The sequence below is a fragment of the Homarus americanus genome, unplaced genomic scaffold (genome assembly GCF_018991925.1).
Source record: "Homarus americanus isolate GMGI-L3 unplaced genomic scaffold, GMGI_Hamer_2.0 scaffold20053, whole genome shotgun sequence".
NCBI classification, from domain to species: Eukaryota; Metazoa; Arthropoda; class Malacostraca; order Decapoda; family Nephropidae; genus Homarus; species Homarus americanus.
Window position 1 is genome coordinate 32,501 of NW_024751625.1, and position 16,525 is coordinate 49,025.

The 16,525-nt window shown below is 42.1% G+C and overlaps 1 protein-coding gene across 1 annotated transcript in view; it reads right to left on the bottom strand.

Annotated features, from left to right (window-relative positions):
• Positions 1-296, bottom strand: part of LOC121854679 (vegetative cell wall protein gp1-like) — a 15,771-nt gene extending 15,475 nt beyond the window's left edge. Inside the window, exon 1 of the mRNA XM_042349375.1 lies at positions 49-296. Coding sequence (XP_042205309.1) covers positions 49-296 — 248 coding nt within the window. The remainder of the gene's footprint in view (positions 1-48) is intronic.
• Positions 297-16,525: the final 16,229 nt, after the last annotated feature.

Genomic DNA, 16,525 nt, shown 5'->3' on the forward strand with positions numbered 1-16,525 from the left:
CCACCACCCCAGGACCGAAAATTAAAGAAAATTAAAGAGAAAAAATACAAGGTGGCATCTCCTCGAGGGTTGCCAGTTGTGGTGTCGCGGGAAGAAGGTCCACCACTACAGCCTTCCTCTACCACCTCTGGCTCTAGCAGGCACTCAAAGTCTTGTGGCACCCAGGCCTTATGGCACCTGGGTTCTTGTGGCACCCAGGGCCTTGTGGCACCCAGGGCCTTGTGGCACCCAGGGCCTTGTGGTTCCCAGGGCCTTGTGGCAACTATGGCCTTACGACACCCACGGCAGCGAGGCATCTCCACCAACGAACCCTTCTCACTCTCACTATCTTTATTTTTCTTTCATAACTTTTTATTTTACAATCTTTTATTTTCTCACTATCTCTATTTCATCTCTCCCTTTCTATTTTAATTTTCACTCTCCCACACATATCTTTTGTTTTCACTCCCTTGCTATATTTCCTCTCTCTCTCTCTCTCTCTCTCTCTCTCTCTCTCTCTCTCTCTCTCTCTCTCTCCAGGTAAGACCAAGACGACAACTACCCCGCTGAGGTTATTATGACTGAAGCCTCGGGGCCCCGTGCTTGAGAGGCCTCCAATCACAGTGTGGAAAAATATATCCCATTTCACCTTTAAGATGCAAGTGACCACGTAGAGTGAGGCGGAGTTACACACACACACACACGACACGCAGCTCTGTGTGTGTGTGTGTGTGTGTGTGTGTGTGTGTGTGTGTGTGTGTCTGTGTGTGTGTGTTAATAATGTACCTCATACTGTCTTCACTTAAAAAACGACAAATTACCATAAATAGTACTTAAAATTATAGTAAATTATCCTCCTGTCATGTGTACAGGTTTGGCCCAATCAAAAGGACACACACACACAACACACTCTCTCTGTCAACACACTCTCTCTCTCAACACACTCTGTCAACACACTCTCTCTCTCTCTCTCTCTCTCTCTCTCTCTCTCTAGTGATCGTAAGTGGGTCACCTGAAGATTACACACCCCTGTTTATTTCACCCGATGATTTCTCACCTGAACTCTTACTTAATCTACACCTAGCTTAATCTAACCATACTTAATCTAACCTTACTCCAGGCGCTTCAATTAAATAATATATATCACACCATAATCTAGTTGAGCTCTCGGGTACGACAGCTTTATTATTCCGTACGATGACTTTATAAACTGTACGATGAGTCAAGCCTTTAAGGTGCCAATTATCACTTTATTGGGTACATAATCTCTAAAACGATATAAGATCACTTCCTTATACGACATTTAAACAACAATGAGTACAATAGCTTTCCCCAGTGTACGATAACTTGATCCACTGAAAACAAATCCTTCCAAGCGATGCATACGATTACATCCACCACTGAACAAAAATACTCGTCTGGTATTTATATGATTGGTGTATAGCTGTTAGGCGTACGATAACTTCCCCCCACTGAATACAAGAACTAATCCTCGGGGGCGATGACACAGCTGCCAGGCGTACAATAATTAAACCCACTGAATTTAACTTAATCCCAGTGCACCATGACAACGCTGCCGGGTGTAAGATAACTTCATCCACTGAAAACAAGACCTAATCCTCGGGGCGATGACACAGCTGCCAGACGTATGATGATTAAAGCCAATGAACCCTACGCTTAATCCCAGTGTGTAATAAACTTCTCTAGTGTGTCAGCTGAGTATGACAAGATATTAAGATACATTAAGAACACAACATATGTATATTTCACTCTATATATATATTTTTTAGCGTGGATATTGTTCATCGTTAACCTCCCTTACATAATGTTAGCTAAGATACAGCATTATATTATGTTTAGTTTTTCATGTATTTTGTATGTAACGCCGTAATTAGTTGTTATTAACTATTACTATCATTACTGCTATTATTATCATTTATCATTATTATTATTTATTTATTTATTATTATTATTATTATTATTATTTATTATTATTATTATTAAAACATCTCTAAAGGTAAGTCTTTGTACAAAAACACTTCCTTCGTTCTCAAAATGCAGGTGAAATCTGTAAGTGCCAAGTGCATGTTAGATATACCGTCACTTTACGTCGAGGAAGAGTGTGTTAAGTGTGTTGGTGAGGTCAGATGGTCACTTAACACACAAGATAAGTAGTGTTAAGTGTGTTGGTGAGGTCAGATGGTCACTTAACACACAAGATAAGTAGTGTTAAGTGTGTTGGTGAGGTCAGATGGTCACTTAACACACAAGATAAGTGTGTTGGTGAGGTCAGAGTCAATTAAACACACACACACAAAACCGCCAGGAAAGAGAGAGGCATACGAAAGTCAGTCAATCAGTCAGTTTTAGTCAGCCAGTCAACCAGTTTCAGTCAGTCAATAAGGAAATGCTGGGTCAAACAGGCACTCTCTATAGACAGGTGTGTTTAAGGTGAGGTCACATATCATGAACCATCTGGCCAGTACCTCTTGTGTCCACCAGCTGTCGTCCCTACTCCCCTCATCTCACCCCAGCAACCCTATCCTTCTGTCCTCTCTCTCCTCCCCTTCTGTCCCATCCCCCTCTCTCCTCCCCTTCTGCCCCATCCCCCTCCCTCCCCTTCTGCCTCCCCCTCTCTCCTCCCTTCTGCCCCCTCCCCTCTCTTCCCCTTCTGCCCCATCCCCCTCCCTCCTCCTTCTGCCCCCATCCTCCTCCTCCCCTCCCCTCTCTGCCCCATCCCCTCCCTCCTCCCCTTCTGCCCCATCCCCTCCCTCCTCCCTTCTGCCCCATCCCCTCCTCCTCCCTTCTGCCCATCCCCTCTCCCTCCCCTTCTGCCCCATCCCCCCTCCCCCTCCCCCCCTTCTGCCCCATCCCCCCTCCCTCCTCCCCTTCTGTCCCATCCCCCTCCCCCCCTCCCTTCTGCCCCCATCCCCTCTCTCCTCCCCTTCTGCCCCCATCCCCCTCTCCTCCCCATCTCCCCCCCATCCCCCCTCTCTCCTCCCCATCTCCCCCCATCCCCCTCCCTCCTCCCCTTCTGCCCCATCCCCCTCCTCCTCCCCTTCTGCCCCCATCCCCCCTCCCCTCTCCCTTCTGCCCCATCCCCTCTCTCCCCATCTCCCCATCCCCCTCCCCTCCTCCCCATCTCCCCCATCCCCTAAACGTTAACCATCTCCCCCCAACCGTCACTTACATACCGTGGCAAGCAGTAATTCGCCTCGGTATTTATGTTCGTTGGCAACCTTGAAACAGGAGAAGGTGCCACATATTACTTTTTTTTAACCGATAATTAACATTCATTCCCACTTTTATCATTATAAATTTTTTAGGGAGCTAACCATTTATTTAACATTTAATTATTTATTCAACATTCACTAACCAGAATTACTTATTATTAATATTATTGTTATTATTATTATTATCGTTATTACCAAAACACCTCAAAGGTCGCGTAAATATAGCGATCAGAATTTCTACCATCTAATAATGTCTCTGTCTGTCTGTCTGTCTGTCTGTCTGTCTGTCTACCCACTCACACACGGACACTAAGACCTACACCGTTCACATTTCACCTGTACAGTATATCCGCCAAGACAATCCCTCCAGCTGACAAGTTTTGCCGGGGTCAAAGGTCACGGTCACACCTCACCCGAGTACACGACGGCCAGACAGGAGGTATTGACAGAGACTGGTAGATTGACAGACTTTAGGAATGGTAGACAGATTAGTATACAGGTAGATTGGTATAATACTAGAAAGACTTTTAGACATGTAGACTAAGAGACTATTAGACAGGTAGACTGAGAGACTTTTAGACAGGTAGACTTTTAGACAGGTAGACTGGGAGACTATTAGACAGGTAGACCGGGAGGCTTTTAAACAGGTAGACTGGGAGACTTTAGACAGGTAGACTGGGAGACTTTTAGTATACTGTCTAGACAAACTCAATGACAGACTGGCAGGCAAATAACAATGATAACAGACTGGTAGACGAGCCAGACAGTCAAGACAGTCAATCAGGCGTGATGGTGACCTTGACACACACCCCCCTCCCCCCCTTCCCCCCTCCTCACCCCCTCCCCCCTCACCCCCCTCCTCAATCCCCCCACACAACACAGCGTCTCACAACACGACATACCAAGGTCACCCCCTCCCCCCTCACCCCCCCCTATCTCTACCTCCAAACACAGCCACACCCAGAGAAGGGGTTGTAAGGGGGGGGGGTTGTGGTTGGGTGGAGAAGGGGGTGGTTGTGGTTGGGGTGAGGAGGGGTGGTTGTGGTTGGGGTGGAGGAGGGGTGGTTGGGGTTGGGGTGGTTGTGGTGGAGGAGGGGGTGGTTGGGGTTGAAGGAGGGATAGAAGGGGTGAGAGGGAAGAGGAATTGGGGTGATAGTAAAGAAGGAAGGAAGGGAGGGAGAAGGAGGGTGGCTTACCAAGTCACATAATCTAGGTGTTGGCTCAAAATAGCTTCAGCTGTCAGGTATAGCACAACACTCCCTCTCTCTCTCTGGGTCAAGCCCTACCCTCACTACCCACGTGTGGGCGTGGTTTACTAGTTGCTGTCCTCCACGTGCGGGCGTGGTTTACTAGTTGTCCACCGCATGTGGGCGTGGTCTACTAGTTGTTGTCCACCACGTGTGGGCGTGGTCTATTTGTTGTTGTCCTCCACGTGTGGGCGTGGTCTACTTGTCCTCCAAGTGTAGGCGTGGTCAGTTTATCGTCCTCCATATATGGGCGTGGTCTCCTGGGCGAATTAAAACCACTATATATATATATATATATATATATATATATATATATATATATATATATATATATATATATATATATGTGTGTGTGTGTGTGTGTAAGCTTACACAATTTAAAAGTTAACATGCTCATTGAACACCAGTTCAGCGTTCACTCAGTGTTCAGGCCGAGGCTCAACATAGAACATACTCGCTGAACATTATATTGAATATTTCAACCCAGGTGTTCCAAACGATGTTGAACACTGATCAAAGAGACTCGTTGAAGGTTAGATTGAACACAAGTCTTCAACCAAGGGTGAACGCTGAACAGTAGTATCTGTTATTCATGCCAAGGATGGACACTGAACAAAGACTCGGTGAACAGTGGCGCCAGTTCTTCAAGCCAAGGGTGAACGTTGAGACAAAGAGAATCATTGAACAGTTCAGTAAAATGCTCACTCAGCTGACAGGAAACACAATGGCAGGTAAAATTCAGGTCCCAGGTATTGATTCAGGTCCCAGGTATTGATTCAGGTCCCAGGTTCCGTGAAATATTGCTTCGGTTCCCAGAATCGGAAGTACTGAGTCCACCCTAAACTTAGCTTCTTTTTTTTTTAGGGTATTTGGGGTCCAGATTTAAGGGCATTTGGGTCCAGATTTAAGGGTATTTGGGTCCAGATTTAAGGGCATTCAGGTCCAGATTTAAGGGTATTTAGAATATTTGGGTTCAGGCTTAATGGATAATGAAGAAGAGGCACTTAACTCACTACTAACTTACTTTACAAAGCTTGAATTTTAGCCCATCCAGCTTATTTTACGACTAACCATCCTAATGCTAACCGAATCTAATCTAACGCTAACCGAACCTAACCTAACATAACTAAACCTTACTTAACCTTATTTAACATCAGAGGAAAACAAGAACAGTAATAACAATAATAATAACAAAAAACCCACAATAATAATAATAATAACAATAATAATAATAATAATAATAATAATAATAATAATAATAATAATAATGAGTTGGTTCGGTAGATTATAAAACTAACCTTCTATAATTAACGCGTGATATAAAACAGACCATAACGAGCAGTCATCACAACAAACAACCAGGGTTATAAAAGGCGTCACAAGTGGTCATATAAGTCTGGATATAATAACGCTATAACAGGGCCTATAATAATGCTATAACAGGATCTATGATAGCCCTATAATTAGCACTAAAATAATCATATAAGATGGGCTACAATAAGTGGGCTATATGAGACTCGTGAGTGGGATAATTCTAAACATTTAAGTGGTGGTATAACAGGTATATAATCTGGGCTATTATAGGCGTATAAGTGGGCTATAACAGGTATAAATATAGGGTTATAACAAGCTTATATGTGAAGGCATTACAAGAACGAGCAAACTTGTATAAAATCGTAAGTATATAAAGTGTAATATAACGATTTGGTTAGTCAACAGCATATATAAAAGTAACAATAAAGTACTATATTACATTATAAGCTTTGTAAGTAGATCAGTGGTGATAAGTAACTCTTTAATGATATAAGTATTACACATATGTAGTATTATAAGTAGCCATCACAAGCAATTAACATATTTTTATAATAGTTCCACCTAAATAAAATAAAATAAAATATTTATTATAATTAGTAGTAGTAGTAGTAGTAACCACAACAACGATAATAATAATAATAATAATAATAATAATAATAATAATAATAATAATAATAATAATAATAATTAATAAAAGTAATAATAATAATCTTTAATAGTTTTAATTTAATCATAAAATCATCTATATCTGAACGTTATTTTATCATCACGTTGTAAAAAAAATACAAATTAAGTCAAAATTAAAATATTCCGAAAGTAAATACAAAAAAAAAATTATCTGACATTAAAGCTATGAGTCTACATTGTCTTATATGTTTTTAGTAATTCATTTTTCATCATCTCCCTCGTTTATTTATCTCGTCCTTCCTTCCACTCACTGATCATAGAGTAATAACCAAATCCTTTAGTACATTAATGATAATAAAAGGAAGAGTTGGCGAGTGGGTCAGTAGCTTTTAGAGGCGTCGAAGAGTTGATCCACACACAGACACTCGTCACCGTTCCTGCAGTTGTCGTATCTTGTAATAATCCTCCACACACACTTACACACACACACACACACACAATAACAGTCTTTTCTATCAATACAACTACAACAACACCACTCCCCCTGATAAATGGTTCAAATTACGGAGTAAATTACACACAAAATTCGGTAAATCGTTTAGACGTTCGGCAACTCCCCAGCTGATCCTGTGTTACCATCTGGGGGCTCAGTGTTATGATTTTTATTAAGCGTCTGCGCACTTGAGGTATCGTCTGAGTTCCTCTTCAACGCAGTATGTATAAATAACAAAATGTAAAATACAATAGCTCAGTAAAGATAAAAAAATCCACTAATTCGTGTTTTGGCTGAATAATTGAGCACGGTTTGAAAATATAATAATCACAAGTTGGCAACAACGCGGCGGCTCAGAGATCAATATGCACGTTGCCAATTCATATTTTTTATTCATATTTAACCAGTGGCAAGCAATCCCCACGGACAAGTCGCTCAGTAGTTGAGTTTTCTGTACGTGTGGTAGGATTTGTGTGTACATGGGTGAGCTACTATATGTACGTGGGTAAGGTTTTGAGAGTATGTGGGTGAGGTTATGAGTACATGGATGAGACACTGTGTACATGAGTGGGTGAGGTTATCAGTACATGGATGAGACACTGTGTACATGGGTGGGTGAGGTTATGAGTACATGGATGAGACACTGTGTACATGAGTGGGTGAGGTTATGAGTACATGGATGAGACACTGTGTACATGAGTGAGTGAGGTTATGAGTACATGGATGAGACACTGTGTACATGAGTGGGTGAGGTTATGAGTACATGGATGAGACACTGTGTACATGAGTGAGTGAGGTTATGAGGATTGGATGCATGGATGAGACACTGTGTACATGAGTGGGTGAGGTTATGAGTACATGGATGAGACACTGTGTACATGAGTACATGGATGAGACACTGTGTACATGAGTGAGTGAGGTGTTGCATGTACCAGTCATTGTGTGGACCATGGGTTGAGTACAACTTACATGTGGGTGTGTAAGTTTGCGTGTGCCTGGTGGTGATAGGGTGTGAGGCCATGTGTCTGTGGACGAGTAATACATACATACATACACAAATGTGAAGCACTGTGTCTACATCAGGCTAACAGAACTGTGTGTGTGTGTGTGTGTGTGTACATGGATAGGAAATGGTGTACACATGGATAAACACATACATGTATACACTGAGACTGGAAATTCTTCAAGACCAAGACATCAAAAAAGTCAGTGTATAGATCTGATGTTTAGTGACCTCCATAACTGCACACCCCTGCCTCCACCCTCACCTCTCCACCCGCCTATCCCTCCACCCTCACCTCTCCACCCGCCTATCCCTCCACCCTCACCTCTCCACCCGCCTATCCCTCCACCCGCCTCTCCACCCGCCTATCCCTCCACCCTCACCTCTCCACCTGTCTATCCCTCCACCTGCCCCCTGCCCCCTCTCCCACCCGCCTATCACCTCCCACCTCACTTCGCCTCTCCACCCGCCTATCCCTCCCACCCTCACCTCTCCACCGCCTATCCCTCCACCCGCCTACCTCTCCACCCGCCTATCCTCCACCCCGCCTCCACCCGCCTGTCCCTCCACCCTCACCTCTCCACCCGCCTATCCCTCCACCTGCCCCCTCTCCACCGGCCTATCCCTCCACCCTCACCTTTCCACCCACCTAGCCCTCCACCCTCACCCTCCACCCGCCTATCCCTCCACCTGCCCCTCTCCACCCGCCTATCCCTCCACCCTCACCTCTCCACCGCCTATCCCTCTCCACCTGCCCCTCTCCACCCGCCTATCCCTCCACCCTCACCTCCACCCGCCTATCCCTCCCACCCTCTTCTCCACCCGCCTATCCCTCCCACCTGCCCCTCTCCACCCGCCTATCCCTCCACCTCACCCCTCTCCACCCACCTAGCCCTCCACCCCACCTCTCCACCCGCCTATCCCTCCACCCTCACTTCTCCACCCGCCATCCCCTCCACCCCCACCCTCTCCACCCGCCTATCCCTCCACCCCCCACCTCTCCACCCACCTAGCCCTCCCACCCTCACCTCTCCACCCACCCTAGCCCTGCCACCCTCACCCTCACCTCTCCACCGCCTATCCCTCCCCCTCACCTCTCCACCCGCCTCCACACCCTCCCCCTCCACCCTCACCTCTCCACCCACCTAGCCCTCCACCTCACCCTCTCCACCCGCCCAGCCCTCCACCCTCACCTCTCCACCCGCCTATCCCTCCACCTCACCTCTCCACCCGCCTATCCCTCCACCTCACCTCTCCACCCGCCTATCCCTCCACCCGCCTATCCCTCCACCCTCACCCTCTCCACCCGCCTATCCCTCCCACCCCTCACCCTCCACCCGCCCATCCCTCCACCCTCACCTCCACCCGCCCATCCCTCCACCCGCCTATCCCTCCACCCTCACCTCTCCACCCGCCTATCCCTCCATCACCTCTCCACCCGCCACCACCTCCTCTCCACCCGCCTATCCCTCCACCTGCCCCCTCTCCACCCGCCCCCCTCTCCACCCGCCTCACCTCTCCACCTCCACCCTCACCTCACTCCACCCTCCACCCTCTCCACACTGCCTATCCCTCCACCTGCCTCTCCACCCGCCCATCCCTCCACCTGCCCCCTCTCACCGCTCCTCTTTAAAATTAGATGATGGGGCTAGGATCACTGCCATCCCTCCTTGCATCCACTCTAGCCTCCATCCTCCTATTCCATCATCCTCACAGTATATCTCCCTCTCAAAACAGGTGATCTTGTACACACACACACACACACACACACACACACACACACACAGGATATTCACGGACCCTCCTTAATATCACGTACAAGAACACACACACACGCCAGGTCACGAATCTCCACCCCACCCCCCACCCAGAGTACAATGGGTACATGAGGTACAGTGAAACATGTGTGTGTGTGTGTGTGTCTGTGTGTGTGTGTGTGTGTGTCAGTGTGTGTGTGTGTGCGTTATGTGTGTGTGTTTATCAGAATGCATTGTGTGTATGAAAGTTGAGTGCAATGTTTTCATGTGAGGTGTTAGTGGGGAGGGAGGAGGGAGGGAGGAGGAGGGTGAGTTGGCGGACCCCTTCCTCCCCCCTCCCCCCTCCCCTTCCAACGAGCCACACCCTCCACGCACGAGAGAACAGCTATATGAGGAGGAAGGGGGTGAGGGGAAGGGGTTAAAGGGAGGGACTGAGGGAAGGAGACGAGGGGAGGGAAAGAGAAGGAGGTGGGGGAAGGGGTAGTGGGGGAAGGGGTAGTGGGGGAAGAGGTGAGAGAGAAGGAGTCTGTAGACAATGCTATACACTTCCATACACCTTAATACAGTCATACACATACACAATAGAACAGCATACAACTTCATACACTCATACACATACACAATAGAACAGCATACAACTTGATACACTCATACACATACACAATACAACAACATACAACTTAATACAGTCATACACATACACAATACAACAGCATACAACTTGATACACTCATACACATACACAATACAACAGCATACAACTTGATACACTCATACACATACACAATACAACAATATACACCTTCATACAACTGAGTCATACACACATTACAATACAACAATACGCACTTCTATACAAATTAATACAGTCATACACATACACACTTTATTCATACAACTTAATACACTTCCATACAACTCATACACCTCTATACAACTAAATACAACATATACCTTAATACAACCCCCATCCATCTTAATACAAATAGGCGATGTGTAATTTAATACAACGCCATACACTTTTATACAACCCCAAACGTCTTTAAAAATACAACCCATATAAAACTACAACTTTCTGTACCTTCTACTTAATACAACCCAACATACAACTCAATTACAACCTCCAGCACACCTTATACAACCTGGCATCACTACACACTATAATAATACAATTTAATACAAGTTAATGTAGTCTATATACAACTTTAATGCAACTTATCAGCTCAAATACAACCTTATACAACTTAATACATCATACAACTTCATGCAATTTAATACAACTTCAAACAGCTAAAATACAACAACAACAACTCGACAACAGCCTTATACAACATAGTACTTTGGCAATAAACAAATTAATACACCTTGAGTTTTAAAGTCAGTCTCTCTCTCTCTCTCTCATCTAACACTGCCTGGGGGGGGGTAGGGGGGTTAGGTTAGGTTAGGTTAGGTTAGGTGGTTAAATAAGCTAAGGGTGGTCCTATAACCTCTCCCGCTGACTCAGGAAGTAAGGACGACTCTAAATGACTCACTCGGAGCTACGTCACAAACACGAGTCGCAATGGTGAGGAAATTGTGTTGAGACTGTACAGTATGTCAACAACCCGAGTGACGTGTACAGTGTTGCCAGCTCACGTGTACAGTGTTGCCAGTTCACGTGTACAGTGTTGCCAGCTCACGTGTACAGTTTTGCCAGCTCACGTGTACAGTGTTGCCAGCTCACGTGGTGCCAGCTCACGTGTACAGTGTTGCCAGCTCACGTGTACAGTGTTGCCAGCTCACCAAGTGCCAGTCTGTGTGTAGCTCACGTGTACAGTGTTGCCGCTCCGTGTACAGTGTTGCCAGCTCACGTGTACAGTGTTGCCAGTCACGTGTGTTGCCGTCACGTGTACAGTGTTGCCGAAAGTTCAGTAACAACAGTGTCTTTGCCAATGTTGCCAGGGTAAGAGACTATGGGCTGCTTCGACAAGAGAAGAAGAGAGAGAGAGAGTTAGCTCACGTAACTTTGTTTGACAACACGTGGACAACACCGAGCACGTTTTCTTTTTATTTAATCTTGTTTCCCGTTTTCTGTACGGACAATGTTTTTATTTGTTATTGAATTTACAAAGGAAGGAGAGAGATTTTATTGAGACTCATTTTGAGGAAAAAATAGTGTGAGAAAAGACAAGAGAAATAGAGGATGTATTTCTTTGTATTAATTCAGTGTAAAATTCTTTCATTAACTTGTATTAATTCACTAATATTCTTTCATTAATTTTTATTAATTTCTCATCAAATCGTTATAATTATATTTTGTTTTTGACGGGAAATTATTTATAATTGTTTTTTTGTTTATAAATCGACTTTTATTAAAAATTAATGACATTTTAAGTCATATCTCTTCGTTATTTGTGTATTCTTTAAATTTTTGTAATGTGATATTATTATTATTATTATTATTATTATTATTGTATTATTATTATTATTATTATTATTATTTTATTATTATTTTATTATTATTATTATTATTATTATTATTATTATTTTATTATTATTATTATTATTATTATTATTATTAGTATTATTATTATTATTATTATTATTAGTATTATTACTCAACAACATTTCCCCATTAACAATAAGTATACTGTACACCCCTGTAAAGAATTAACTACTTCATTAAATTCGTGTTCCTTATAATTTAAGTAATCTATTTTTGCCTAATTGCCTTATCATTAACTAATATTAATTTAAATACACATGACATACAAGCGTTTATGTGTCTATTAGTATGTACACTAATTGAATGTGTGTGGGGGGGGTGTCGTACATGTAAGTATGTATGTATGTCTACGAGTGTATATTTCGGCATACATGTTAATGAAGTTATACCAATGTGTATGTGTAGATGCATATGTGTGTGTGTGTGTGTGTTTGTGTGTATGCTTATGGACACATGTACATGTATTTGTATCAATGTATGTGTACGTTTGAATCTTTGAGTGTAGATGCTTACGTGTGTCAGTATACCGGTATATGTGTACGCTTATGTGTATGTAATCCACACACACACACACATACACACACACACACACATACAGCCCGTCGACCAAATCAAGCGAATGTGTCAACAGCGCTGCCTAAGGACGGTGGGGGGGGAGGGGAGCTGAGGTGAGGAGGAAGGCAGGCAGGTAGGGAGGGCTGGAGAGTAGGAGAGAGGGGAGGGGAGGTCCGGGAGCCTGCATTGACACACCACGCGAGAGCGAGCAGCACATTCCTCAACGTTCCCTCCTGTTCCTCCCTCACTCCTCTTTCCCCCCAGCCTCTCTCCCCCTCCCCCTGACCTACTCTCCCCCTCACCCACACAACACGGATGGTAATTAAATCATCTGTGATTCCACTTAAAACCCCTGTACTGCCACGAACTTAATAATAATAATAATAATAATAATAATAATAACAATAATATAATAATAATAATATAACGTCATCTCCATAAACAGAAAACAAAAACAAACAAACACACACACACACACATGCAGGTAAACAAGGGAACACAGCACCAGGTGTGTTTGTTTAATTTAATAGTATTACACCAACAAAAAATTCATCACCTGTATGTATATAATTAAAAATATATGGTTTAGTGCCTTTTATTATTATTATTATTATTATTATTATTATTATTATTGTTATTATTATTATTATTATTATTGTTATTATTATTATTATTATTATTATTATTATTATTATTATTATTATTATTACTATTATTATTATTATTATTATTATTATTATTATTATTATTATTATTATTTGCATTGTCATTGTTATTATCACCACTGAGACAAACATACAACATACTGAGGTAATGAGTCTAGAGTGTAATGCTGTACAGAACACGCGGCTCCAGGCCTCAGTAGTTGTTGAAGCATTGAAACAAAACAACAACGACCCACTGTTTTAACTCTAAATACTTTTTACTTATTTTCAAGTTATATAGAAACCAGGGATGAGAGAGAGAATTAACCCGACAGTCTAAATTAACAAATATAAACACTATATCCTTTACACTACAGAGCCGAGAATAACAACAATTAACAACTAATATTTCAATATAATAATGTTATAAATATTCGCTCTGATGTACAGTACTAACATAGCTTTAACAACCTACTGTAAACTGTTGCTTATAAACGACAACTTCAGGTTACACTGTGCTACAATAATAATAATAATAATAATAATAATAATAATAATAATAATAATAATAATAATAATAATAATAATAATGTTTATGTCTGATTGTTTCTGAGGCCGTAAGCATGCGGTATAAATACAGATATAGTAGATGTGTGTGTATGTGTGTGCGTGTGTGTGTGTGTGTGTGGGTGTGTGTTTAAGAAGTATACTGACCTGTTATAATCAATACTACAACCACTACCTGCATGACTACTACCACCACCACCACCACCTGCACACCAATCACCACAACCACCACTACTACCACAAACACACCCACCACCACCACCACCACTACCACCACCCCCACCCCTAACCGTGACTCACCCCCCCCTCCCTCCCTCCTACGGGCACTGACTCAAAACCGATAGACTAAATCGATGTCTATTACATTAAGGGCAACTTATATACAAACACCAACCAAGAGGCCAAGAAAAATTTTAAAGACTTTTTTTTTAATATTGAAGTAAAGACGAAACGATAATAATGAGGATAAGAGACGAGAGTTTATTATTATTATTATTATTATTAGTAGTAGTAGTAGTAGAAGTAGTAGTAGTAGTAGCAGTAGTATTAGTATTAGTAGTAGTAGCAGTAGTATTAGTAGTAGTAGTTTTAGTATTCATTCTAAGTAACGCTCAGTAATGTCACAGTAAGAGGAATAAGTAAAGTAACACTGAATACCACCAAGTAACACTATGTTGTAAGTTTCAGTAATATCAAATACCAATGGAAAACAACACCCCCCCCCTCCTCAAAAAAAATGTAACACAGTGAGTCATACGTCACCATAGCTGTAACACAATTAAGTAACGCCAGAAAACATCAGCTAAATTTAACACCAGTAACGTCAAGTAACACCAAGTAACCTGTAATGTCATGTAGTGTAACAATAACCCAGTACGTCACATATTTGCATAACCCTCATAATGATGTGACGTAACGGAACACAAGGAAACACCACAAGTAAAATCGTGACTGCAAGTAACACCTCATAACTGCGTGTGTCATACAGTACAACTCACACGTCACCACAAATATAATTAGGACAAAAAAAAAACACGAGTAACGTAACACTAAGAAACTCCAGGTAACACAAAGTCACACGTCACCAGGAACAATACTACAGGTGGGTAACACAGGTGGCTGGGAGACACCACACTCATTAACAGGGTAATACGCTTTACCCTTGGGATAATGTTCAAACTAATTATTATTATTATTACGGCTGTACAGTAATGTTTTCTTGCGAGGGGCGACTGTCTGCCTGTGTGTCTGTGTGTGTGTCTGTCTGTCTGTGTGTCTGTGTGTCTGTCTGTGTGTCTGTCTGTGTGTCTGTCTGTGTGTCTGTCTGTGTGTCTGTCTGTGTGTTTGTCTGTGTGTCTGTCTGTCTGTGTGTCTGTCTGTGTGTCTGTCTGTGTGTCTGCCTGGCTAGCATTGGCTTTGTTTATTTATTTATTTATTTAATAATAATAATAATAATAATAATACTAATAATAATAATAATAAGATACACCAATGATTAAAATAATAATAACACCACGTTTAATCAACACATTCACAGTATCAAAACATTATCTCCTAAACATTCATTAACATTATTTCATCTCAAAAGAATGTAACACAAACACACTCTGCACCCGGGTAAATTAACATTCTTTCCGCCCCAGAATAAAATCACAGATATTCTTGGTCGCTCTCACTAGAAATAAGAGAGTTCAAATATATTATGTTTTGGTGGCATTAAACCTTTCTTACCTTATAATAATAATAATAATAATAATACCTAATGTCAGTAATCAAAACAGAGAGAGAGAGAGAGAGAGAGAGAGAGAGAGAGAGAGAGAGAGAGAGAGAGAGAGAGAGAGCTAAGTTACCCTCAGCTAAAAATACCTTCAACTTCATCCGTCAATTAAAATTAGCTTTTACTTTTTATAGCAATTATTAACACATTTTAAAAACACAAAATAATATTTTATAGACATTTCACTTCCCCCACCCGTCCCCGCCAAAAAAAGCCATTAAAAATGTCTCTAATTAGACCCTCATTAACACCAACTGGTAACTACGACCTGTAAACAAGACAGAAACAAGTATTATACAACATTTCATAACATCAACAGCGCTGCCAGAATGAATCGTTCACAGAAAATCATAATCGTTCACTACGGAGAATATTTTATCTCATTAAAAAAAATCGTGGGTAAATAAATAAATAAAAAAAAATAATGTTCTCCATATTACCAGGAAATAAAACAGAATTCAGTCGCGGTCAATCAAACTCAACGTTAAAAAATCGTCTGAGAATTCGTAATCCTTCTACGAATCGTTAATTTGTGTTATACGAAAAATTTCAAAGGGTTATTAATTGCGTATTCGCATAAATTTTATAAATTATTTTTGGCTCTTAACTAAGTGAACGTATCTAGTTAAGGTAGAATCTCAGTGTTAATTTTGCCTCCTAACTGGTGCAAAGTGAACGTATCTAGTTAAGGTAGAGTTTCAGTGTTAATTTTGTCTCCTAACTGGTGCTAAGTGAACGTATCTAGTTAAGGTAGAATCTCAGTGTTAATTTTGTCTCCTAACTGGTGCTAAGTGAACGTATCTAGTTAAGGTAGAGTCTCAGTGTTAATTTTGTCTCCTCACTG